At 37.2% G+C, this 19301-nt stretch overlaps 2 protein-coding genes across 3 annotated transcripts; one reads left to right on the forward strand and one right to left on the reverse strand.

The window, feature by feature from the left end:
* Nucleotides 1-503: 503 nt before the first annotated feature.
* scxb (scleraxis bHLH transcription factor b) lies at nucleotides 504-3325 on the forward strand. Its single transcript, XM_057340647.1, has 2 exons — nucleotides 504-1248; nucleotides 2966-3325. Exons 1-2 carry the CDS (start codon nucleotides 673-675, stop codon nucleotides 3002-3004), a joined length of 615 nt encoding a protein of 204 aa, XP_057196630.1. The 5' UTR covers nucleotides 504-672; the 3' UTR covers nucleotides 3005-3325.
* Nucleotides 3326-12540: 9215 nt separating this feature from the next.
* zgc:194210 (uncharacterized protein LOC794982 homolog) lies at nucleotides 12541-19248 on the reverse strand. Of its 2 annotated transcripts, XM_057340077.1 has the most exons (13): nucleotides 17511-19248; nucleotides 17197-17258; nucleotides 16960-16992; nucleotides 16819-16872; nucleotides 16611-16661; nucleotides 16472-16504; nucleotides 16296-16340; nucleotides 16126-16164; nucleotides 16003-16044; nucleotides 15823-15867; nucleotides 15685-15726; nucleotides 15529-15606; nucleotides 12541-14036 (listed from the first exon to the last, which is right to left on the reverse strand). In XM_057340077.1, exons 1-13 carry the CDS (start codon nucleotides 17543-17545, stop codon nucleotides 13366-13368), a joined length of 1230 nt encoding a protein of 409 aa, XP_057196060.1. In that variant the 5' UTR covers nucleotides 17546-19248; the 3' UTR covers nucleotides 12541-13365. The 2 variants fall into 2 exon arrangements, with proteins under 2 accessions (XP_057196060.1, XP_057196059.1); XM_057340076.1 differs by having other exon boundaries at nucleotides 12542-14036; nucleotides 17197-19248.
* Nucleotides 19249-19301: the final 53 nt, after the last annotated feature.

The raw sequence follows: 19301 nt of genomic DNA on the forward strand, positions 1-19301 counted from the left end.
GGCTCTGGATCATTTAGATTTCTGACAGAAAGAGTGAAATGGTGTTGAAAGTTGAAAATGTGGACAGTCAATAAATTGAAAGACATGAGCTAATGTGTCACGTTGATTCATCTTCAACAGAAGAAATTCAGTGTCAAGATCTTAAAAATGAAGTGAGAGAGAGAGCGCGAGAGACTAGCCCACTAACTCACTGGATCTCACATCCACGGTGGTGGAAGGGCGAGCAGACCCCAGCCACACCCCCCGACTATAAATCCGAGGCATAAGGAAACGTTCGGCTAAAATCACACGTGTGAGAGATCTGGAGCTCACACACTCATTCACTCCCACACACACACACAAGCGGGGAGCGCTATTACCCTAAATAACAGATGACAGTGGAGAGAAGACTGTTTTTTATGAATGAGGAGTCAGAAGTGACTTAGTCAACCATTGCAGGATTGGCTGAGACCGTAGCTGGATTCCTAAAGGACTGTGTTGTCTGTATGAGTACAGGAGGAGCTTGTCACTTTGTATGTAGACTCAGAAATAAGACCAAAGTGCGTCCACGTGCTTATAAAGGTTAGAACATCCAGTTATTCTTTAGTTTGTGTAGACTAGGTACAAAAAAATTGGATTCCCGTGCTTGAGGACGAAGAGTCGAGGGGACATAAGGTGCTGAAGAAGGCAAGGATGTCTTTTGCAATGGTGCGACCAACCCCAGGTCACTTTCTGTGCTCTGAGATCAGGATGCTCTCCGAGGATGACGACAACGGCAGCGAAGGCTCTGGATCCGACGACAAAACCTTCAGCATGGCATCTCACGGCTACAGCACCTTCAAGATAGGCGCTCGCAACAAAAGGTACGGCTGCAGATCGGTGGCACTTACCGCCGAGATCCGTTCTCCCGTTACCGAAGTACGGCCGAGGAACACTGCGAACGCCCGGGAACGAGATCGCACCAACAGCGTTAATACAGCGTTCACCGCTTTGAGGACGCTGATACCAACCGAACCCGCTGACAGGAAACTGTCCAAGATCGAGACGTTGCGGTTGGCGTCCAGCTACATCTCTCACCTTGGGAACGTTCTGCTGGTTGGAGACGAGCGCGGAGACGAGTGCGGAGACGGCCAGCCCTGTCTCAGGAGCTCTGCAGCTTTGTATCATCACCATCACAACCTCCAGAAAAACACAACACCCAGCCCAGACTCCGAGAACTCTCAGCCCAGACAAATCTGCACCTTCTGCCTCAGTAACCAGAGACGACTGGTGAGTAGACCGCTTAAATGCAGTTGCCAAAAACAGATGAGTGTATATTACTGAATAACTAACGTGTTTAGGAAATACTGCATTGAAAACAGAGAACTTATTTTGTTTCTCTTCAGTAGATAAGCGATGCAACTGCTGCTGTTATTTTGTGACAGGTCAAGGGTTAATACATTGTCATTTATGTATGCAATTAATTCAGAGCTTTCTAGTCATCAATTACGATAATTTGAGAGTGAAAAGGTCTTTATCTAAAGGTTTTGACATTTGACATTTGTTTTTGCAAATTCATTTTTTATCCTATTGTTGGGTCAAAAAGGGGCCATTGGGCTCTACATTAACCTATGCTGGGTTGTTTCGAAACGTGGGTCAAATAAACATTTTGTCTATTTTTGACTTAAAATAACCCATCATTTTTTAGACTACAGCATGATATTTCATTCAGGCTCTGAAACTTACCCAAACCCTTGACTTCAGTTTAACCACGTTAATCAGAATCTAACATATTCTAATTCAAAGTGTTTTTCCTATTGATAAAAACAAAGAATTTATTTAAGTCTTTAAGAAGCTTGCAGAACATTGTACGTCATCACGTTCTGTGCATTTTTACACAACACTTTGCACAAGTTGCTGTGTGTGCGCAAAGCGCTAAAAACATCTGGTCTATTCCCATGACAACCTGAACGTCTTCCTGTGCAGTTCACGTATGTCCTGAGTTCCACCAAACCCTTCAACACCCTCATCATCATTACAAGGGCTAATCCCGAACAGACCCTTTAAACACCACGGTTTAATAAAAACACTCAGATTTAGACTTTCATCTACTATTTCATATGCTGTTACAAAAATAATTGGGTCACATTTCATGAGCCATAGAGACTCATTTATTTCGCAATCAAACTTTTGTCAGCTGTGATCAATTAACAATAGCTGATGATTTTTAAATGCCTCATCAGCTGAAAGCTCTTAATATTTTTGTTATGAGCTAAACTATGATTCACTTCTCTGTATGATTCACTTCAGTGGTTTTCCTCTAGACAAGGCACTATACAACATTGATACCATTTGGCATTACTCGCCAGTTTCCTAAATGAATAAACCGTTGTGTGATATCAGCTTGAGTAGACTTATTTAACTATGCAAGAAAAGATGGCTTGGAATTGAGAGTCACATCATAAATATGAAAACGCACAACGCATTCCATTTTTAATAGCCTGACCGTTTTTTAAATCCCTTTTAATATAGATTACCAAGTAAACAGATTTTGTGCCATTTATGTAATGGCAATAAAATATCAACCAGTAAACTGCACACACACAATAATGCCACGCTAACTAAATGGCACATCTCAGCTCACTAGTTTGCACTTATTAACATGTACCAGGTGGGCCACTCTGATACAATGAGACTTGAAAAAAATAAGGTGGATCTGCACCCAAACATGACGTTATGGCAAGACCCCCAACACCCCAAAGAGATCAGATTCCGTGAAAAGGTCTATTCATGAGAGATTACTGTTTAAGGTTCAGACATCTGAATCAATCTGACCTGTTACTAATGACGGTCAGAGTTCAACTGCTCATCAGTGTCTTAAGTTGTTTAGAAATCTAATGAGATAATTGTTTTTATGTGTCTGCGAAATAAATGGATGTACAAGATGTATAAAGACCCTTTAACCTACAATCTAGTCACTCTCTGATCACTGCTTTTTTGCTTTCAGAACAAAGGCAGAGAAAGAAAAACAGCCTTAAGGAGTTAACGACGGAAGGAGAAAAAGCATTCTCATCACTTCTTTCTGAACACACGCGACTGACCGAACTGCACATCCGGTGTACGTTTGCTGTATATAAGCGTGATTATAACTTTGCTTAATCCAGTTGCGGCAGTATAAACTTCCCGGTGGACTGCATCATTATGGACAGGTGAACTGAATCTGCAATGAATCTGCTATTCGATATTTAGAAGCAGTAAACTGCATTCATTTCATCATAAATGTATTATTTTTGTGTTTTATAAAGGACTTAACTTTTCTATAGAAAGGGCCAAAAGAGACATTTTTTGCTATTTCAAAATTACACATCCTCCCTAAATGAAAAGAACTTTTTGCAACGGCTAAATTTGTCTTACAGTTTCACACAGCTGCTACTTGGTCTATGAAAGACCCTAAAACTGCTTAAACTGGACCTACTGAACACAATATGAGCTGTCTAACTCAAGCAATCACAGTTCATTTAGTTTTTACTTCATTTTAGGTATGTAATAGGGGTTATTAAAAATCACATATCACACCAGTGTAAAAAATAAATGAACTGCATGGCACAACTGAAACCATAATGAGTAAAAAACACATTACTACAATACCTTAAAGCACCTATATGTGACCTTACTCACAGAAGGTGCATTAAGTTGTATCAGATTAGTGGTTATCTTTGTTAGTGAAGTCTTTTTCAGTTTTGTGTGCTGTCTGTGAGTGTGCGTAGCATGAGACTAAATGATGCTCAACCAGCGCGCAGATCACATCACAATTTTGACCATTTGGTTTTGATGTATATATTTTCTGTACACTTTTTCCACTTACTGTGTACAGTACAAACATCTGTGCTATTTTTTCTGAAATTGTAACGGAATAAATATTATTTATTTATGTCAATGAATCATTTCATGTCAATAAAACATTTGTATGTTTAAACAAATGAAATCCTTGTGCGGCTTGAAAAAGCTCCTGTCTGAGGGATTAAATTAAATCAAACAATTAACTGTATGAAAAGGGAAAGGGGGCGACTTAAAGATGAACAGAGTGGGGGTGCAGTAGCAAGTCTGGTTCTGTAAAGTTTAAATGAGATCTGCAGGTACCGCTCTGGCAGACAGCGTCCTTGACTTTACCCCTGACTACAATATCTCTCTCACACAGACACATGCAGTCTGGGACTTGCATAGTAGGAAGTCCCTTACCAAAGGAACCCCTTATTTGGTTTGGCTTTATCGAGGGTTGAACCCCTGCTTATAAACAGCTGTTTTAATAATATCTTCCATTGAAATGAGTGGAGGCTTGGAACCGGAAACAGCATTCCTTACGTCACGACTTAACAGCCCTAGTTTCACCACTCCAGATTTCAGGCCTGGAAGGTCTTACGACGCATTTGTCAACACATGAACACAGACACAACACAGCTTCACCTGCGACATGCACAGACACCTTCTACTAATATTGGCAGGGTCAATATGAAAAAAAGAAATCAAATGTAAACAAAAACTGGTTTTGGCATCAAAACAGATGCAGTATTAAAAGAAGTATATTAAAACTGATCCTAAAATCTGTTGCAATAATGAGTGTCTCAAAATGTTTTATTGTTACTATTTTTAACATTTTTTTATTTAAATTGAGTGATTTTCTGTTATGGTTGGTGATACTATAGCAAGATTTCACAAAGACTCTCATCATTGTTCTCTCTGTCTTTCTGTACCTCAGTAAAGTCTCACACTCAGCGGATCCCTCTGTTCAGCTCAGCCGTATTTTGCTCAATATAGAGTCGGTGAACTGTGACCAGTATATTGCTCTCAGATCATTTAACTCGCTCCTTCCCTCTCCATCTGCTTTGGTTATCCAACATCAACAGCGCATTCTCATCCCTTGTGGCTTAAGATGGCACTGTAGGGACTATACTGTGTCAGCAGAACTGGTCAAATAAACCCAATTTCTGCTCGAAAATTAGTCTAATAGCCTACAGTTTAACTAAGGTTTTGGGATCGGGACTTGAGCAGCACAAAGAAATTTCCACACGTGCGGAAATGAGTGAGTGTTTCAACTCAGTCCAGTGGAGGTCAATCCCACAGTCCACCCCAAACACATGGCGCACAAAATTCGCAGAAATGATTTGAAATGATTAGATTTATTCCATGCTAAAGATGCACCAATAAAGAACTGTAATGTTCGTTTTTTTCCAACAGAAGGAAAGTATTAAAAACAATGCACTTAAATATAATATAAACAACGGCACCACACATTTGCCCAATTTGCAGGACCTAAAGACGATCAGAGTGATTTTTACTACAACTTCTTAAGAAATGCTCTAGTCAGTCAAAGTCTAAGGGGAACCGTACACTTAATACACTAACCAGCAGCAGCTGCACACTAAAGAAGGAAATGATACTAAACTCCTCATGCCATTACTTTAGTTATGGGCTTGAATTAACTGTATTTTATAAGATCCACAAAGGCCAAGTGAATAGGCAGTTAGATTCCAGGAATCCTGTAAGATCTTCATATGTGTCAATCAAAATTCATTTGTAGGCTATTGAAATGAGTTATGGGATTTAAAATGAACATAGTCTGTGGAGATGTTATTTTTGTATCTTATTCTGTCTCATAGCATACGATCCGTTTTGTCTTTTGTGAAAGTGTGTTTGTTTATATCTGAGGCTTCTGGTAAAGCTCTCAGAGGTGCAGCAGGAGTCATGTAAATACCATAAGATGGGAAGCAGTAAAGAAACTTCGGAATGACAGGTGTCCAAAGAGCTCTGTTACTCTCTTCTCTGCAACACCCACACGCGCACGCACACACATACACACATGCACACACACGCGCACACACACACACACACACACACACACACACACACACACACACGCACACACACGCACACACACACACACACACACACACACACACACACACACACACCTGTGGGAGTTTCTTTTTTGGCAAGTTGACTCTCTGCCAGCAACCTCTGTGTGTCAACATTCCTGGTTAGAAAATGGGATCCTGTCTTTATATACCAGCTTTTATCTATAGCTTTATGTCAAGTGTCAGGGTACACTCTTAAAAATAAAGGTGCGACACGATCCTATAGAAGAACCATTTTTGTCTGTATGGTTCCATAAAGAACCTTTAACATCCACAGAACCTTTTTGTTCCACTAATTGTTTTTTGTAAAAATTTTACACGGACAGAAATTGTTCTTTTAAGGTTCTTCGATGGCATCGCTGCAGAATAACCTTTATTTTTAAGCGTGTACAGATCAGGAGCAAACTTTAAATGAGACATGTTTGCATGTAAAATCATCCGAGACAGATGTTAAAACGGCTTTAAACTTTGTGTGATGGAAGCAAAAGCTTTTTCGATATTTCAGTTTTTTTTGCAACAACACGTTTTAAAAAGCATTAATATGCTGGTGGAATGCATGAGTTTGGTAAGGTGAAAATCCAATTATATATTTCATTTTTCTGGTCTTGTATGACCCTCTTGACCTGTGACTAATGTCATGGTGTGGATGGTGATGAAAGGGATGGGGCACAGGGTGTTGAAGTATGCAGCTGCTCCTCTCTTTTGACATACTTTAAAGCCCAAACATGTGCTCTCAAGACCCTAGGATGCATCTTAAAGACCCATCTCCTTCTAAACACTCAACCCAACCAAGGGTGAGTTACAGCCTTCCTCTCTCTCTCTCTCTCTCTCTCTCTCCCTCCATCCTATCCAACAAATTTCAATTGTTAAAGACGCCTTGAGGCCAATCTTACAGTTCCCTGCAGGTTCATCAGAAGCGCTAACTTCACAACAGACCGAAAAAGAATGAATATAACAAAGATAGAAAGACAAAGATGGAAGAGAGGTGATATATTCCAATTCCAGAATCAAGACTTGGTAGCCTATTATTTGTCCTATTCCATACACCCTAGAGTTTAATACTGGAAAATCTTCCTTCGCTGTCAATCAAACGCTTTAATAAAAACAAAGTATACCATTGCGGTCTTGCTCACTCTCTCTCTCTGCCCCTGGGGGAGTGGAAATGCGAGGGGTGCCTGCGGAATTGTGAAAATCCCTCCTTTTATTGCCATCAGCCTGCAATGGAAAATTGGGTTTGTAGAGAAGCCCATCTGTTGGACATTAAGCAGCACCTGGAGCTTTAGCCAATCATGAAATTAAACGTGAGTATTAAAGAAAAATGAAAAATCTCCACTTCCAGACATGCAGGTCATCCAGACTTTGCCCAATTTAATCACATTTCCTACAAGAAGCAAAAGCTTAGTTCACAGGGTGTCACCCACTAGACCAGCTATAGTGAAACCACTTCAGTATTCATTGGTTTAAAAGGATAAATGAAGGGGAGTACATGAATTTTAGTCTAAACATTGTTAAGAGTCGATTTAAAAAGCAAATTGCAGTGACTTACCAGTGTTGATGTCCGCAGAGATAACATCATCATAAATCCATTTCTACTCTTACTAAAATAAGCATACTTCAGGCTCATTTTATTAAGTATATTTAAACAACGTTTTAGTACATTTTTAAGTACTTTATGTAGTAATACTATAGCCTACTTGTAAGGGCATTTCAACTACTTAAATGGTCCCGCTTTAAAGTTTCCAAATGTGTACTATTAAGTGTAGGTGTTACAGTAGTAAACTAAGTTAACTAGGTTTCAGCTGTTTTTCTGAGAAGTGCATATTTCTGAGAACAACCTAAATAGTGAACTGAAAGTTTCTTAATTTTTCATTTTTTTTAGTTTAAGTATACACATTTAAATAAACACGTTTTAAATAACTTTCTAAATAAATAAATGAGATGTTTCATTAAATGTAGTGGTGCAGGGATGACGTATTTTTGTAGGCCAACCCTGAAGTTAGCGCCGCAATGGTTCCCTTGACCAAAAGCCTATGCATTTTTCTTCACAGACTTTTGGAAGATTGCAAAATAGAAGCTCTGTGATTAACAAAGGATTACGCCACTTACATATTTTGTCTATCAAGATAATCTTTACAAATTAACATTCGCTACTTTTGAAGCCTAAATACAATCACCAGAGTAAAATGCATGAGGCATATTAACAGACTACACTACACGATATCAACATCCCGACCTCCAAGCATCTGACAACTTTTTCAAACTTTCATAAAAACGTGTTCCCTGGTAAGTAATTACTCTGTGAATGAATCCATATCCACGTTTTTAAAGATTTGTGCCCATGTTGCATTATTTGTGAGATTTATGTCTGCGATGATGTCTAATGTCCCCGCCAAAGGATGTAGTCGTTTTTTTAGCAACTTGTTAGCAACCGCCGTTTTAAAGACACAATAAAGCTTTAAAAATCGCGAGCAGGTGGTGTGTTTTATGTCATAGATTAAAACGTGTTTAAAATGTTAACCACAAATTTATTTACCAAAAACCCATTCAAAAAACCCATAGACTTTGGGGCGGTGGAAGCGGAAGTGCTAAAATGCTCAATTGTTTCTGGGGTTTGCATACAAAAATACGTCATCTCTGAGGTACTCTATTTGGGATCTTGACTGGAATAATATAATATAAACTGCCTTAAAACATATTTTACTTCATTACTTATTTATTTCATTTGGCCAGTGAATAGCCTACTCATGAACATTGTTTTAGACTTTGATTTTGAAACCTGAAAACTTTAATTTAACAAAATGAGACACAAAATTATGCTTTAATAAAAAAATTAAATAAAGTTCTTATAGTTTAAATTGTGCCTTAAGAGCAAATGATTTTTAGTAGTGCCTGAAGATTCCAGAGAATGAAATGAACTATATAAAAAATACAGATCAAACTCTATAATGACTAACTTCATAATACTTGAAGGAGAGTTATTTCTTAACATACAGTTAGCCTAAGTATTGTCCCCACCCCTACAACCCACATGCACACACATTACACCCATCATTTATATTCTAAGAGTTGCTGTTTTAACTCTGACAGGTCTTGAATAAAGTTCTTGTGTGTGGAGGCTCTGTGAATGGAGATGAAATTTAGCCTCCAACAAAATCCAGACCCGTTCCTCTCCCTCTCTTCTCGTCACCGTTTTCCTCTCTCTCATCTTTTCTCTCTTGCCTCTCCTCCTCTCTCTCTCTCTCTCTCCTTCCTCCCTCCCTCTGCACCTCCTTCCCATTCAATGTTCCGCCTGGAAAAGCCATCGCAGGATAAAACCCCACTTCCTCCCGCAGAGGCTGCGGCCAGACGTGCAGCGGTCACACATGTTCCGTCTCACTACACAAAGACGGAAATGGCTCTCCGTGGCAAACATACACATACGCACACACAAACGGCTGATCTGTTGTATGTGGTTCAGCGTCTATGGACAAATTGCATCGGGGGCCGCAGGGGGTTCTGGATACAGAACCGGAAGATTTCAGGAGTTTGAAAAGAACCAGACTCGTTGGCGGATTGTCAGCTATCCAGCAGTCGTGCATGAGACAGGACCTCAAATTAGGCTTCAGTAATTCATACAAAGTCAGGTTTTGGTTTTAGAGCCCATGTCTTTAACAAAGCAAAGATGTAATAGAGGCTCTATTAGATTACCAATAAAACCATCAGTTCTGTCACCATAAAGTCTAACTTATAGTGTTTCGTGTTTCATCCGAGTCTCATTATTCTGTTTTTCTTTTTTCTGGCTGAGAAAAAATCTTTTTGATGTGGTATCCATAGTTGTAGTGCATAAACCCGTCCAAAGCGGTCACTCAATGGTCTTGTAAGCAGAGCCAACTGGCTGATCTTTCTGTATAAATTTAAAACATGAACGTTTCCTCAACATGTGCAGTTTTGTAAAGTGTATCAAGCTGAGGGTAAAGTCATCCAACAGAACCCGAGGGAACGTGCACACATTTATCGAAATATAATTCTTAATATAGGATTGGAGCTTAACCTTAAACGTTTTTGATACTTTACAACGATATGACAAAAAGTCCCACTCAGAATAAATTATTTAGGCCGTGCACCTTAGGCTTAGCCCCTTCTGTCTTCTTTCAAAAATATATGATAACTGGCCTTTCGAACTGATGTTGAAACAGTGATGTATGAAAAAAGTGGTCCAAAAACTAGAAAACTCTACTAAAATGCATGAATGCCAAACAAAAGATTGTGGACATTTTTTAGCAAATTTAATATGTTCCATTAGGTACAAATATGTATACATTTGGAACCAATGTGTTCCTTTGTAATATTAATATGTACTTTTTGGGTGCAAATGTGTACTTTTCGAAAGGTTACTGCACCAGTGACAAAAGGGTACGTCTTTGACCATTTTCTCTGAATTTGTTTTTTTTCTTGAAGATTTTGTTTTGTATATATGAAGTCAGAGTTTACACAGGGTTACATGGGGCTTCTAACATTACCGCAAGTATACCAGTTCATTGCGTTATCTATGGAGATGTTACACTAATACTTTGACAACCAGAATGTCCAGAATGTCTCAATTCTGACCAAAATACTGATTTGATCAAATCTGTAAATAACTCTCCAACTTGCATCTTTTTTTTTGTATCTTCTTCAGAATTTTTACTTTATTTCTATTACTTGTACTTTGTTACGCAAGAATCCATATACAAAGTACTATGTAACGTGTGCCGTAAACAATTGCAAATTGTTTAAAAAAAATTTGCCTAACTAATGTTTTCTGTTAGAGGAAAATAGAGTATAAAATAGAGCAGACAACCACAAACCTGGAAAAAAAACTTTTGATTTGACTGACTTGGTATGAAAAACTTTGTGAGTTGTGGCTGTGAAGGATTGATTTCCACAATTGTTGAAATGGCATATAGGTTCATTTAACCCAACAGTTACGTTTGTCCATTTTTGACCCCACGCTGGGTTGCGAAAACCCTTTTTTTAGAGTGTATGCTGTATTTTCCAACATGGACAGAGACCAATTATGTACGAAGACATTTGCCGATGGTGTTCAGTGAAGAACATTTATAGGTCTCAAGTTCCAGGACAGAATATCCATAAATGAGGAATCTAAAGAATTTAGCATTTGGTATTGTTCAGTGTAAACAACTTAGTCCCATAAAAAAACGATTCACATCCTTTTTTTTAAAAAAGATTTTGGTCTATAAAGTGATGCTATTCCGGGTAAAGCTTTATATATAAAAATACCCGTGCACAGACGCATGTATGCACAAACACATGACATTAGAGCTGTGCCGGGCCTGCCCTGAGGCTTCATCTAAGTGATAGATCTTTCTGGAAATATTTAAAATCTTCAGATTTAATGCGCACAAGATGCGTAACAGTTCGACGTCTTTTTCCTGAGCAGTGGTATTAATAGGTGAAGCTCGGCACAAAATAAAGTCTGCGAGTTGGAATAATTATCTTTGTATAAACTGCTAAAAAAAGAGGAACGTTTGGATTAGACAGTGACAGATTTACATCATTGTACACTGCACTGATGTTGAACTGACAGGATTTGATGTGTTAGAAGAATCTAACACACATTTAATGTCACATTTTACACAGCTATTTGCGAAAGGAAACCAAAAACCAGCTAACAGCCATAAGTACAAGATCTGTTCAACATTCTTAGAACGTCAGCAGGAATTTTAAAGAAAGGCCCATTTAATAAAACAATTTGACACTTTTTATAACAGCTTGATGGAAAGTTTTGTTTCACATGAAGTATTTTTCTCATTCAAGGAGATTTGTTAAAGTTTGATGGTCTTTTTCTATATTAATGCGTCTTCAATAACCCCAATATTGCTGCGAGGAGATCGATAGACCTAATGGACGAGCGGCGCAGCTGTTATTTCACAATTGCTTTGATTGAGAATCCCTGTAAATCTCTGAACATATGTTGACATCTCTGTCCTTATTACAGCTATGAAAAGAGCTCTCCAAGGCCTGGTAGAGTTGATGGAACCCGCCATAGTCAAGAGACTGCATGATTTAGAACACCGATAGGACATCATTGAGCCAACGGCACCTCCAGCCTCTTGCGTACAGTCCATTGGACACAGATCGTGAATCCAAAATCAACACTCGAGGACAAATAATCCCCCGTAGGTGTGCGATCTATATGATAAATGGAGAAATGTGTACGATCTGTCTGATAAACGGATAGGAAAGGTGGATCTGGACAACATGTTAGACACACTCATCACCATTGCGTCAGTAGAGCCGCAAGCTGTCTTGTCATAGCTGATAAATACAGTCTATTTGTCTGTCTAAAGCCACATGCTGAGAGATTTAATAATTGAGCTGTGTTAAATCAACGATAAGCTCACACCGGAGCTTGGGACTAAATTTAGCAGAAAAAGCATCACCGCTAACCCATGACTCCAAAAAGCATTCACATCTTTTAAAATACTGACGCTTATAGAAATACAACGAGACACAGTTCAGTGAAAAGAATGGAGCATTGTGGCTGTAAAATGCATATGGACGGCGATTAAAAATATATTGATCATAAACTTTAATTCTACCCATCTTTGTTCCAAATATAGAAAGTTTATTTACACTATAAACAATACATTGTAAATAATGCCTTTCTATTTATTTTTGAATTTCCATATTTTGTTTGATTTTACAGTACAAATATGTAGACAAAATACTCTTAAATCAATATACTGTACATTTATTTGCCAAGGAAAGTGACCTCTGACATTAACACGCATTTTCTGAAAGAAAATATAAAAATACAGTTAAAATGCCTTAAAATATCAGCCAATGTAAGAAAAATGTACGTTTAAGTAGCCTATTTAATAAACAGATAAAACTTCATACAAGTTTATTTTTCTTACATTGGCTGATATTTTGAAACACGTTTAAGACGTGTGGACAACATGAGGACACCTTTGACATGTATCAGCTACATTAGTGCTTCAAAAGGCAGGGGAAGCCGTTGGTTGAAATTCGCAACCTCACCACTAGATGCTGCTAAATTTCATACACTTATGGCTGGAATACACTACAGGACTTTTAAAATCTGAACAGATTTTTTTAAAAACTAGACATCATACACTTGCAGACTTTTTGAAAGTTTCAGACAGAAACACAATAACTGATGAAATCTGCAGACTGGCACAGTCCAGACTTAAAATCTGGGCAAAATCTGAGCAACAGTCTTGTAGTGTATTTTAGCCTTAAATGATCTTTTTCACAAAACAAGACCAATTATCTCAGATAAAAAATTTTATTGGCACTGCATAACAAGACAGATTACTTGATTATTTATTTCAATCCAATGTCAAACAAACAAACCAACAAAGACACGCTAAAATTGAAATTACACACTGACACAATCTAAAAGCAAGTAACTAGTCTACAAAAATATTTTCTACACAATAACTGGCACATGTTCCTTCAGTCTCTCACTACTACTGTTGTCCAGAAACCATCAAAATCCAGCTGTTCTCTTTGGTTTTTCAATGTTCTTACTCTTTTTACCAGGACATATTTTCCTCAGCTGGTTCCGATAGCTCATTGTGTCCTTTTGGATCTTCTGTTCCTCCTTAGAGGGATCCAAACTGTTGTTCTCCTCTGTGGGACTTCCAACAGATATTTCAGTACATGGATTCAGACCCGAGATTTCTGTGCTGTTGTCCACCAAGGTTAAATTAGCTTTGATCAAACTGGGATTTGATTCCTCTTTTTCGGCAGTTCTGGTTGTCAGGTTATTGCTCAACAGAGTGGTTTTAATGCTGGATTGATCTGAGATGATTCTGACTGTTCGTCTAGCCACTCTTCCGCCAATTTGTTCTTCACTAGCAGCATCATAGATCTGTCTGTCAGGGGTGTCCACAATCTCTGGACTGTCAAAATCTACTGCCCTCTTGTAAGTCTTCTGCTGCTGTTTGTCAGTTTCATGGGGTTGGCCAGACTGGTCTTTGAGGTTTGTTCGACCAGCCAAGCTCTGAATTATGGGATGGGTTTCTTTCATCAAGTCCAATTTTTGTCTCTCAGGAGCACCGGTCACCTCAGCACTGTAGTTTTCTATTGTTTTAAGGCTTCGGTATCTCACATTCTCCTCAGGTTTGTCCACTTCCTCACTACTGATGTCTGTCATCACTGCACAGGTGAAAATTATAAGATGATATATTCCTTCAATTCATGTTGCTCTTACAGAGAAAAAAGGCTCACATTCATAGCAAGACAAAATGACTTATTTTAATAATCAAATATAAACAATTACTTAAGACATAAGATAATGAGGACAAGAGATGGAGAAAATGAACAGATAACCTTAACCAAGTAAAAAAATGACTGATTTAGGTATTAAATATGATATTTAGAGACAAGTTATAGATACAGGGGCATAAAATATTTAGACTAGGGCTGTCAAAAGATTAATCGCGATTAATCGCATCCAGAATAAAAGTTTGTGTTTACATAATATATATCTGTGTACTGTGCATAATAATTTTGTATTTATTAACACATACACAAACATGCATATATTTAAGAAAAATCTCAAAATTAATAAACATTTATATATCATTTCAATTATTGGTAAATATGAATAAATACATGTAAATATTTCCTAAATATGTATACTTGTGTATGTGTTTGTATTTATAAATACAAAATGAATATGCACAGTACATAGACATATGTTATGTAAACACAAACCTTTATTCTGGATGCGATTAATCACAATTAATCGTTTGACAGCCCTAATTTAGATACTTCTGGACATTTAAAGGTGATATATGTAATTTTTTTGGAGGATCTATTGACAGAAATGCAATATAATATACATGTATGTATATGTTTTCATGTATATGTAGTATGTTTTCAGAGGTATATTAAGACCTTACATAATAAAGCATTATATTTTATTACCTTAGAATGAGCTATTGTAGCCCTAAACTGACAAACTGCTCTACAGAGCAGTAATAAATACGTTATCTCCTTCGGCAAAGAAGAAAAACGTGACGACATCTTAGTTCTGTGTCAGCCACCGTAGTGTTTCGAAAGGGAGGGGCGGAGTGGGCCGTTGGTTGCAGTTCGCAGCCTCACCGCTAGATGCCGCTAAATTTCATACACTGGACATTTACATAAGTCACATTTGACACATCTGTATGACCAGGGCCCGCCCAGCCTCTGTTGGTGCCCTAGGCAAGATTTTAGATTGCGCCCATATATACAAAATAAATAAGTAAATAAATAAAAATATCAGAAAATTAACTTTTTTAAAAAGCAAAATTCATATTTATTTTAATATAACATGAATTGTGATTAACATAAATAGGAAGTAAATTTAATAACAAAAAATATTTGTAATAAAAATGTTTCTAATTACATACTCTGTGTACCCTGTGTATGACTATTGCTTAAGATATATCTAAGCGATCTCAGACACAAAAAAGGTGATATTAAACAATATATCTGTTGGTTTTATAATGTTGAAGCATGTCTGCGATATTCCGTAAAATCCCACTTTTTTGTATTTTCAGTCAGAATTTTTAAATACATTTCATGTTATCATTAAATTGTTTTCAAATGACTGTGACCTGTGAATATGTGCAGATTTAATCAGATGGTTATAAAACGGAGTCACCTGTCACTTTACTGGGATGCTTGTTTGTGTCCTTCATCACTTCAGTGTCCATGTCAGTTGTGTCTATGCTGACACTCTCTATATTCAGAGAAAATAAAGAATATCAGCCTGTTTACATACAGTGTAAATATAAGGAAACACGTCACTATTGCTCACCTCCTGAGTTTATATACTGTTCCTGTAATGTTTTCTGGGCGTCTGAAGGAGCGCAGCAGAAAAAAAATATGTTTCGGTAAAATGAGTTTTTAATCGGAGACTGTTTTTCAACAAATCACATCAAATCCAGCAAAATACCTGTAAATTTGGATTTTTGCTGTGACCTCTTGTAGCTTTCAACATCTACAAAGGACAAAACACTGCATGTTATATGAACTATTATTCTTCCTTTATCTTCAAATAACTTTTAAATAGCAAGAGTGTTTAACTATCAAATTATGATTACACAACAATAATGAATATAAAATAAACCTGTACCTCTGCTGTCCTCTGCTGATGTTCTTTCAGTTAATCCACTGTCTGTAAAAAAAGAACAATTATTTTTCACATATTGTAATATCTGATATTTATTTGTAACTTAAACTTTACTTGATGGACTACCTGAGTTGCTGCTCTCAGTGGAGCTCTCTTCAGCAATGCCTACGGACAGTTATAACATTAGGTCTTGCATCAAGAACTAAATGCATTTAAGAGAATATTAAGAGACTAAATAAACAAAAGTTAAAAATGTTGTGTTTATAAATTACACAACTCTTATTGTTAATGTGTACCTGTATTTTCAGCCGAGTTTGGTTTGGGAGTGGTGTTGGAAAACTCTACGTTAAAGACAATACCCAAACACATCAGAAATGACAAAATGATTTTATTTCTAGACACATTATAACTTTTTCATCACTTTATATTTTGTCCAAGCAACATTACGTCTTAATAACTCATAGTAACATACCAGCAACATCAACTATTTCTGGGGCTTTACATTCTGAAAAAAGTAAATCAGACACCAGACGTTAATCTAAAGAAAACATTTTTCTGTTGTTTATGCATTACTAAAATGTGTGAGATGGCTTCGTTGTCTTGTTACTCACCTGCTGTTGGATCTGTAGGATACAGGATCTTTTCTGTCTGCAGAGCTGCTTCTATGAGAAAAAAACACTTATTTCAACAGCAAAAGGCAATCCAAACTATAGATTTGTTCTCTTTCAGATTCACAAATTGGGTTCTGAGATCATAACCAACTGCACGGCCGACTACTTGTAGAATATCACATTAAGTTAAGAGCTACAGTTTACAGACCTGTGATCTGAGTTGGTTCGAGGTTGTCAGCAGGCAGATTCATTTGAAAAGCGTCTTAGAACATGAAAAATACAGAATACATTTAGCATGAATTTAAAATGACTGATGTAGCTGATTTAGAGCGGGAGGGAAAATGCTCACCATCGAGGAAACGCAACAAATCTTCACTCCCTTCTAAAGAAATCAGTTTTTAATATCAAAACAAAGACAGACTTACTATTTTGTCAAAGCAACTGTATACAGGAAAGAAATATCATTTTGCTAAACAAATTTAAGATGATTTACTAACGTTTTTATTATTTTAGGTTATGAACAGCAACACAATGGCAATGAACGATGTTATAAATCTTTCAAAAAGTTAGAAATAAAAATGATCACCTCTCATTGCTGCTGAATACACAGCATTCACAAAGACTAGAACGGTCAGGATGCTGGTAATTCTGAGCCACCAGATGAAAGAGAGGGAAAATGACATAAACCTTTTCCAAATATCATTGTAAATGAAACACACACACATTTAACATTGTCGATCTGTCTCTCTCATCATTCAAACACCATTCATTTTACAACAGCAGTCGTAAAACCAAAACATTAATGCCTAATTTCACACTAGTAACATATTTTTATTCCACAGTGGAATACGCTGACTAAAGAAATCTTGAGCTAAAAACAAGCAAGAGACAGGTACTTACAGCTTCATATTGAATGTGATGTCCTTTTGAACCATTCATGTGTTTTTGAGGTTTTATAGCGGTGCAGACCACTCATCTGGATAGAGGAGGTGAACTGGACAATAGAGTCACAGATGATATTGCAGAGGGGGCAGCCTGAGAAACCAACACTGACCTGTTGTGTTCTGAATGGCAGGTGTGTTTCAAAACAATGACGGGATGCACGGTTGCATTTACCCCATGGCATTTCCTTTTCTACAAAGAGATCCAGTGAAGGATCTTGTTTGTGCCATTGTGAAGAAACACAAAACTATTTCAGACCAGTTACATACTGAACATTAGACAATCACAGGTCAGCTTTAACAAGAAAACCTTAAGAAAACCAGACTGACTTTTAAAAAATGGCTTTATAAGGTACACAGTTGACATGTGCGACAGTCTGTGATTTACTGTTTTCTACATAAAATCATGTAAAGAAATTTTTGATACAACATAACCTTGATATATTTAATATTGACTGAATAAGGCCATGCCACAGGTTGAAATGATTGTGAATTTTTGAAATCAAACTTTGATGCTCGTTATCTCAAAATTAGATTTTAAGAGTTTAGCCTGGGTTTTTAGCTCAGGGTCGCATACGGTAAAAAAATATTGGAAGGGAACATTCTAAAAAAATGTGTTCGTCATATCAAAGATGTTTTGAAAAGGAATACGTTTTTAATGCGCCGTCCCGTCAGACCGCTAGATGGCAGAAAATGTTAAATATGCAAGAGTTCAATTTGGAGGAATAAAATCTGCGCTACAGAAGAGGAAGACAATCGTGATTTCAGCTCGCAACGGCAAAAAACACGAGAAACTCAATAACGATAAACGTTATTAACATCAATTAATGCTGTTACCAATGATCTAACAATAAACAATACTTCTAAGGCTTTTATCTATTGACCAATTCATTTTTTATATCATAAGTAATATAGTAAATGCAGAGTGAACCAATAGGCATAACTGTATTGGGACAAATGTATAACGACGGTGTATTACTAGTGTTAGCCAAAACATGTTAACAAATACAACCTTATTGTAACGTTACTACAGCATACGTAATGTTTCACTGTGGCGTCTTTTATTAAGCCATCAGTTTAATTAAACAGTTATAATTCTTTAAATGGTGATAAAAAATCCTAAGCGATTACGTTCGAACCAGCATGGGGACAATTTAGCACGGAGGACGTGCGCCGTATATTAGTGCATCACATGTCAGGTGAAGATCTGAGAACTTTTGTTACAAAATGGTCACCATATGATTTTCAGTTGTTCTGTAATACAGCCCATGTGGTCCAAAATTCACCTAGTTTTCAACGAGAGCCAACAGTTGTTTTCCTTTTTTTATTGAATTCCATATAAATGTGAGTGAGGTAGCCTAACTTCCTTACACACCATTCACTTGAACAGAGGCTGCATTAAACGTACAGCTGAGTAAAGCAAGTGACATGGTCTTTTTCCTTCAACAATATACTTTCTCTTCTAAATGATTTATAAAAACAAAAATCTCGACTGAAAATGTATCTATTGCAAACTTGAAATGAATGACTTCACAATACAGTAAGATATGTAAACTCTTCACATTTAAACACAGGCAACGTTAGAGGGCAAACATGAGTTAGACCTCTGCTACAGAGCTAGTCTTCAACATCGGATTATTTCACGAATAGACAAGACCAAAAGAACAGTTTAAGAAACATTTAAACAATATACTAAAAGATTCAGTTCGTCGACACTTTTTTCTTGGAGGGAGTGACAGAAACTGCCCAC

Source organism: Triplophysa rosa, linkage group LG8, assembly GCF_024868665.1.
Source record: "Triplophysa rosa linkage group LG8, Trosa_1v2, whole genome shotgun sequence".
NCBI lineage: Eukaryota > Metazoa > Chordata > Actinopteri > Cypriniformes > Nemacheilidae > Triplophysa > Triplophysa rosa.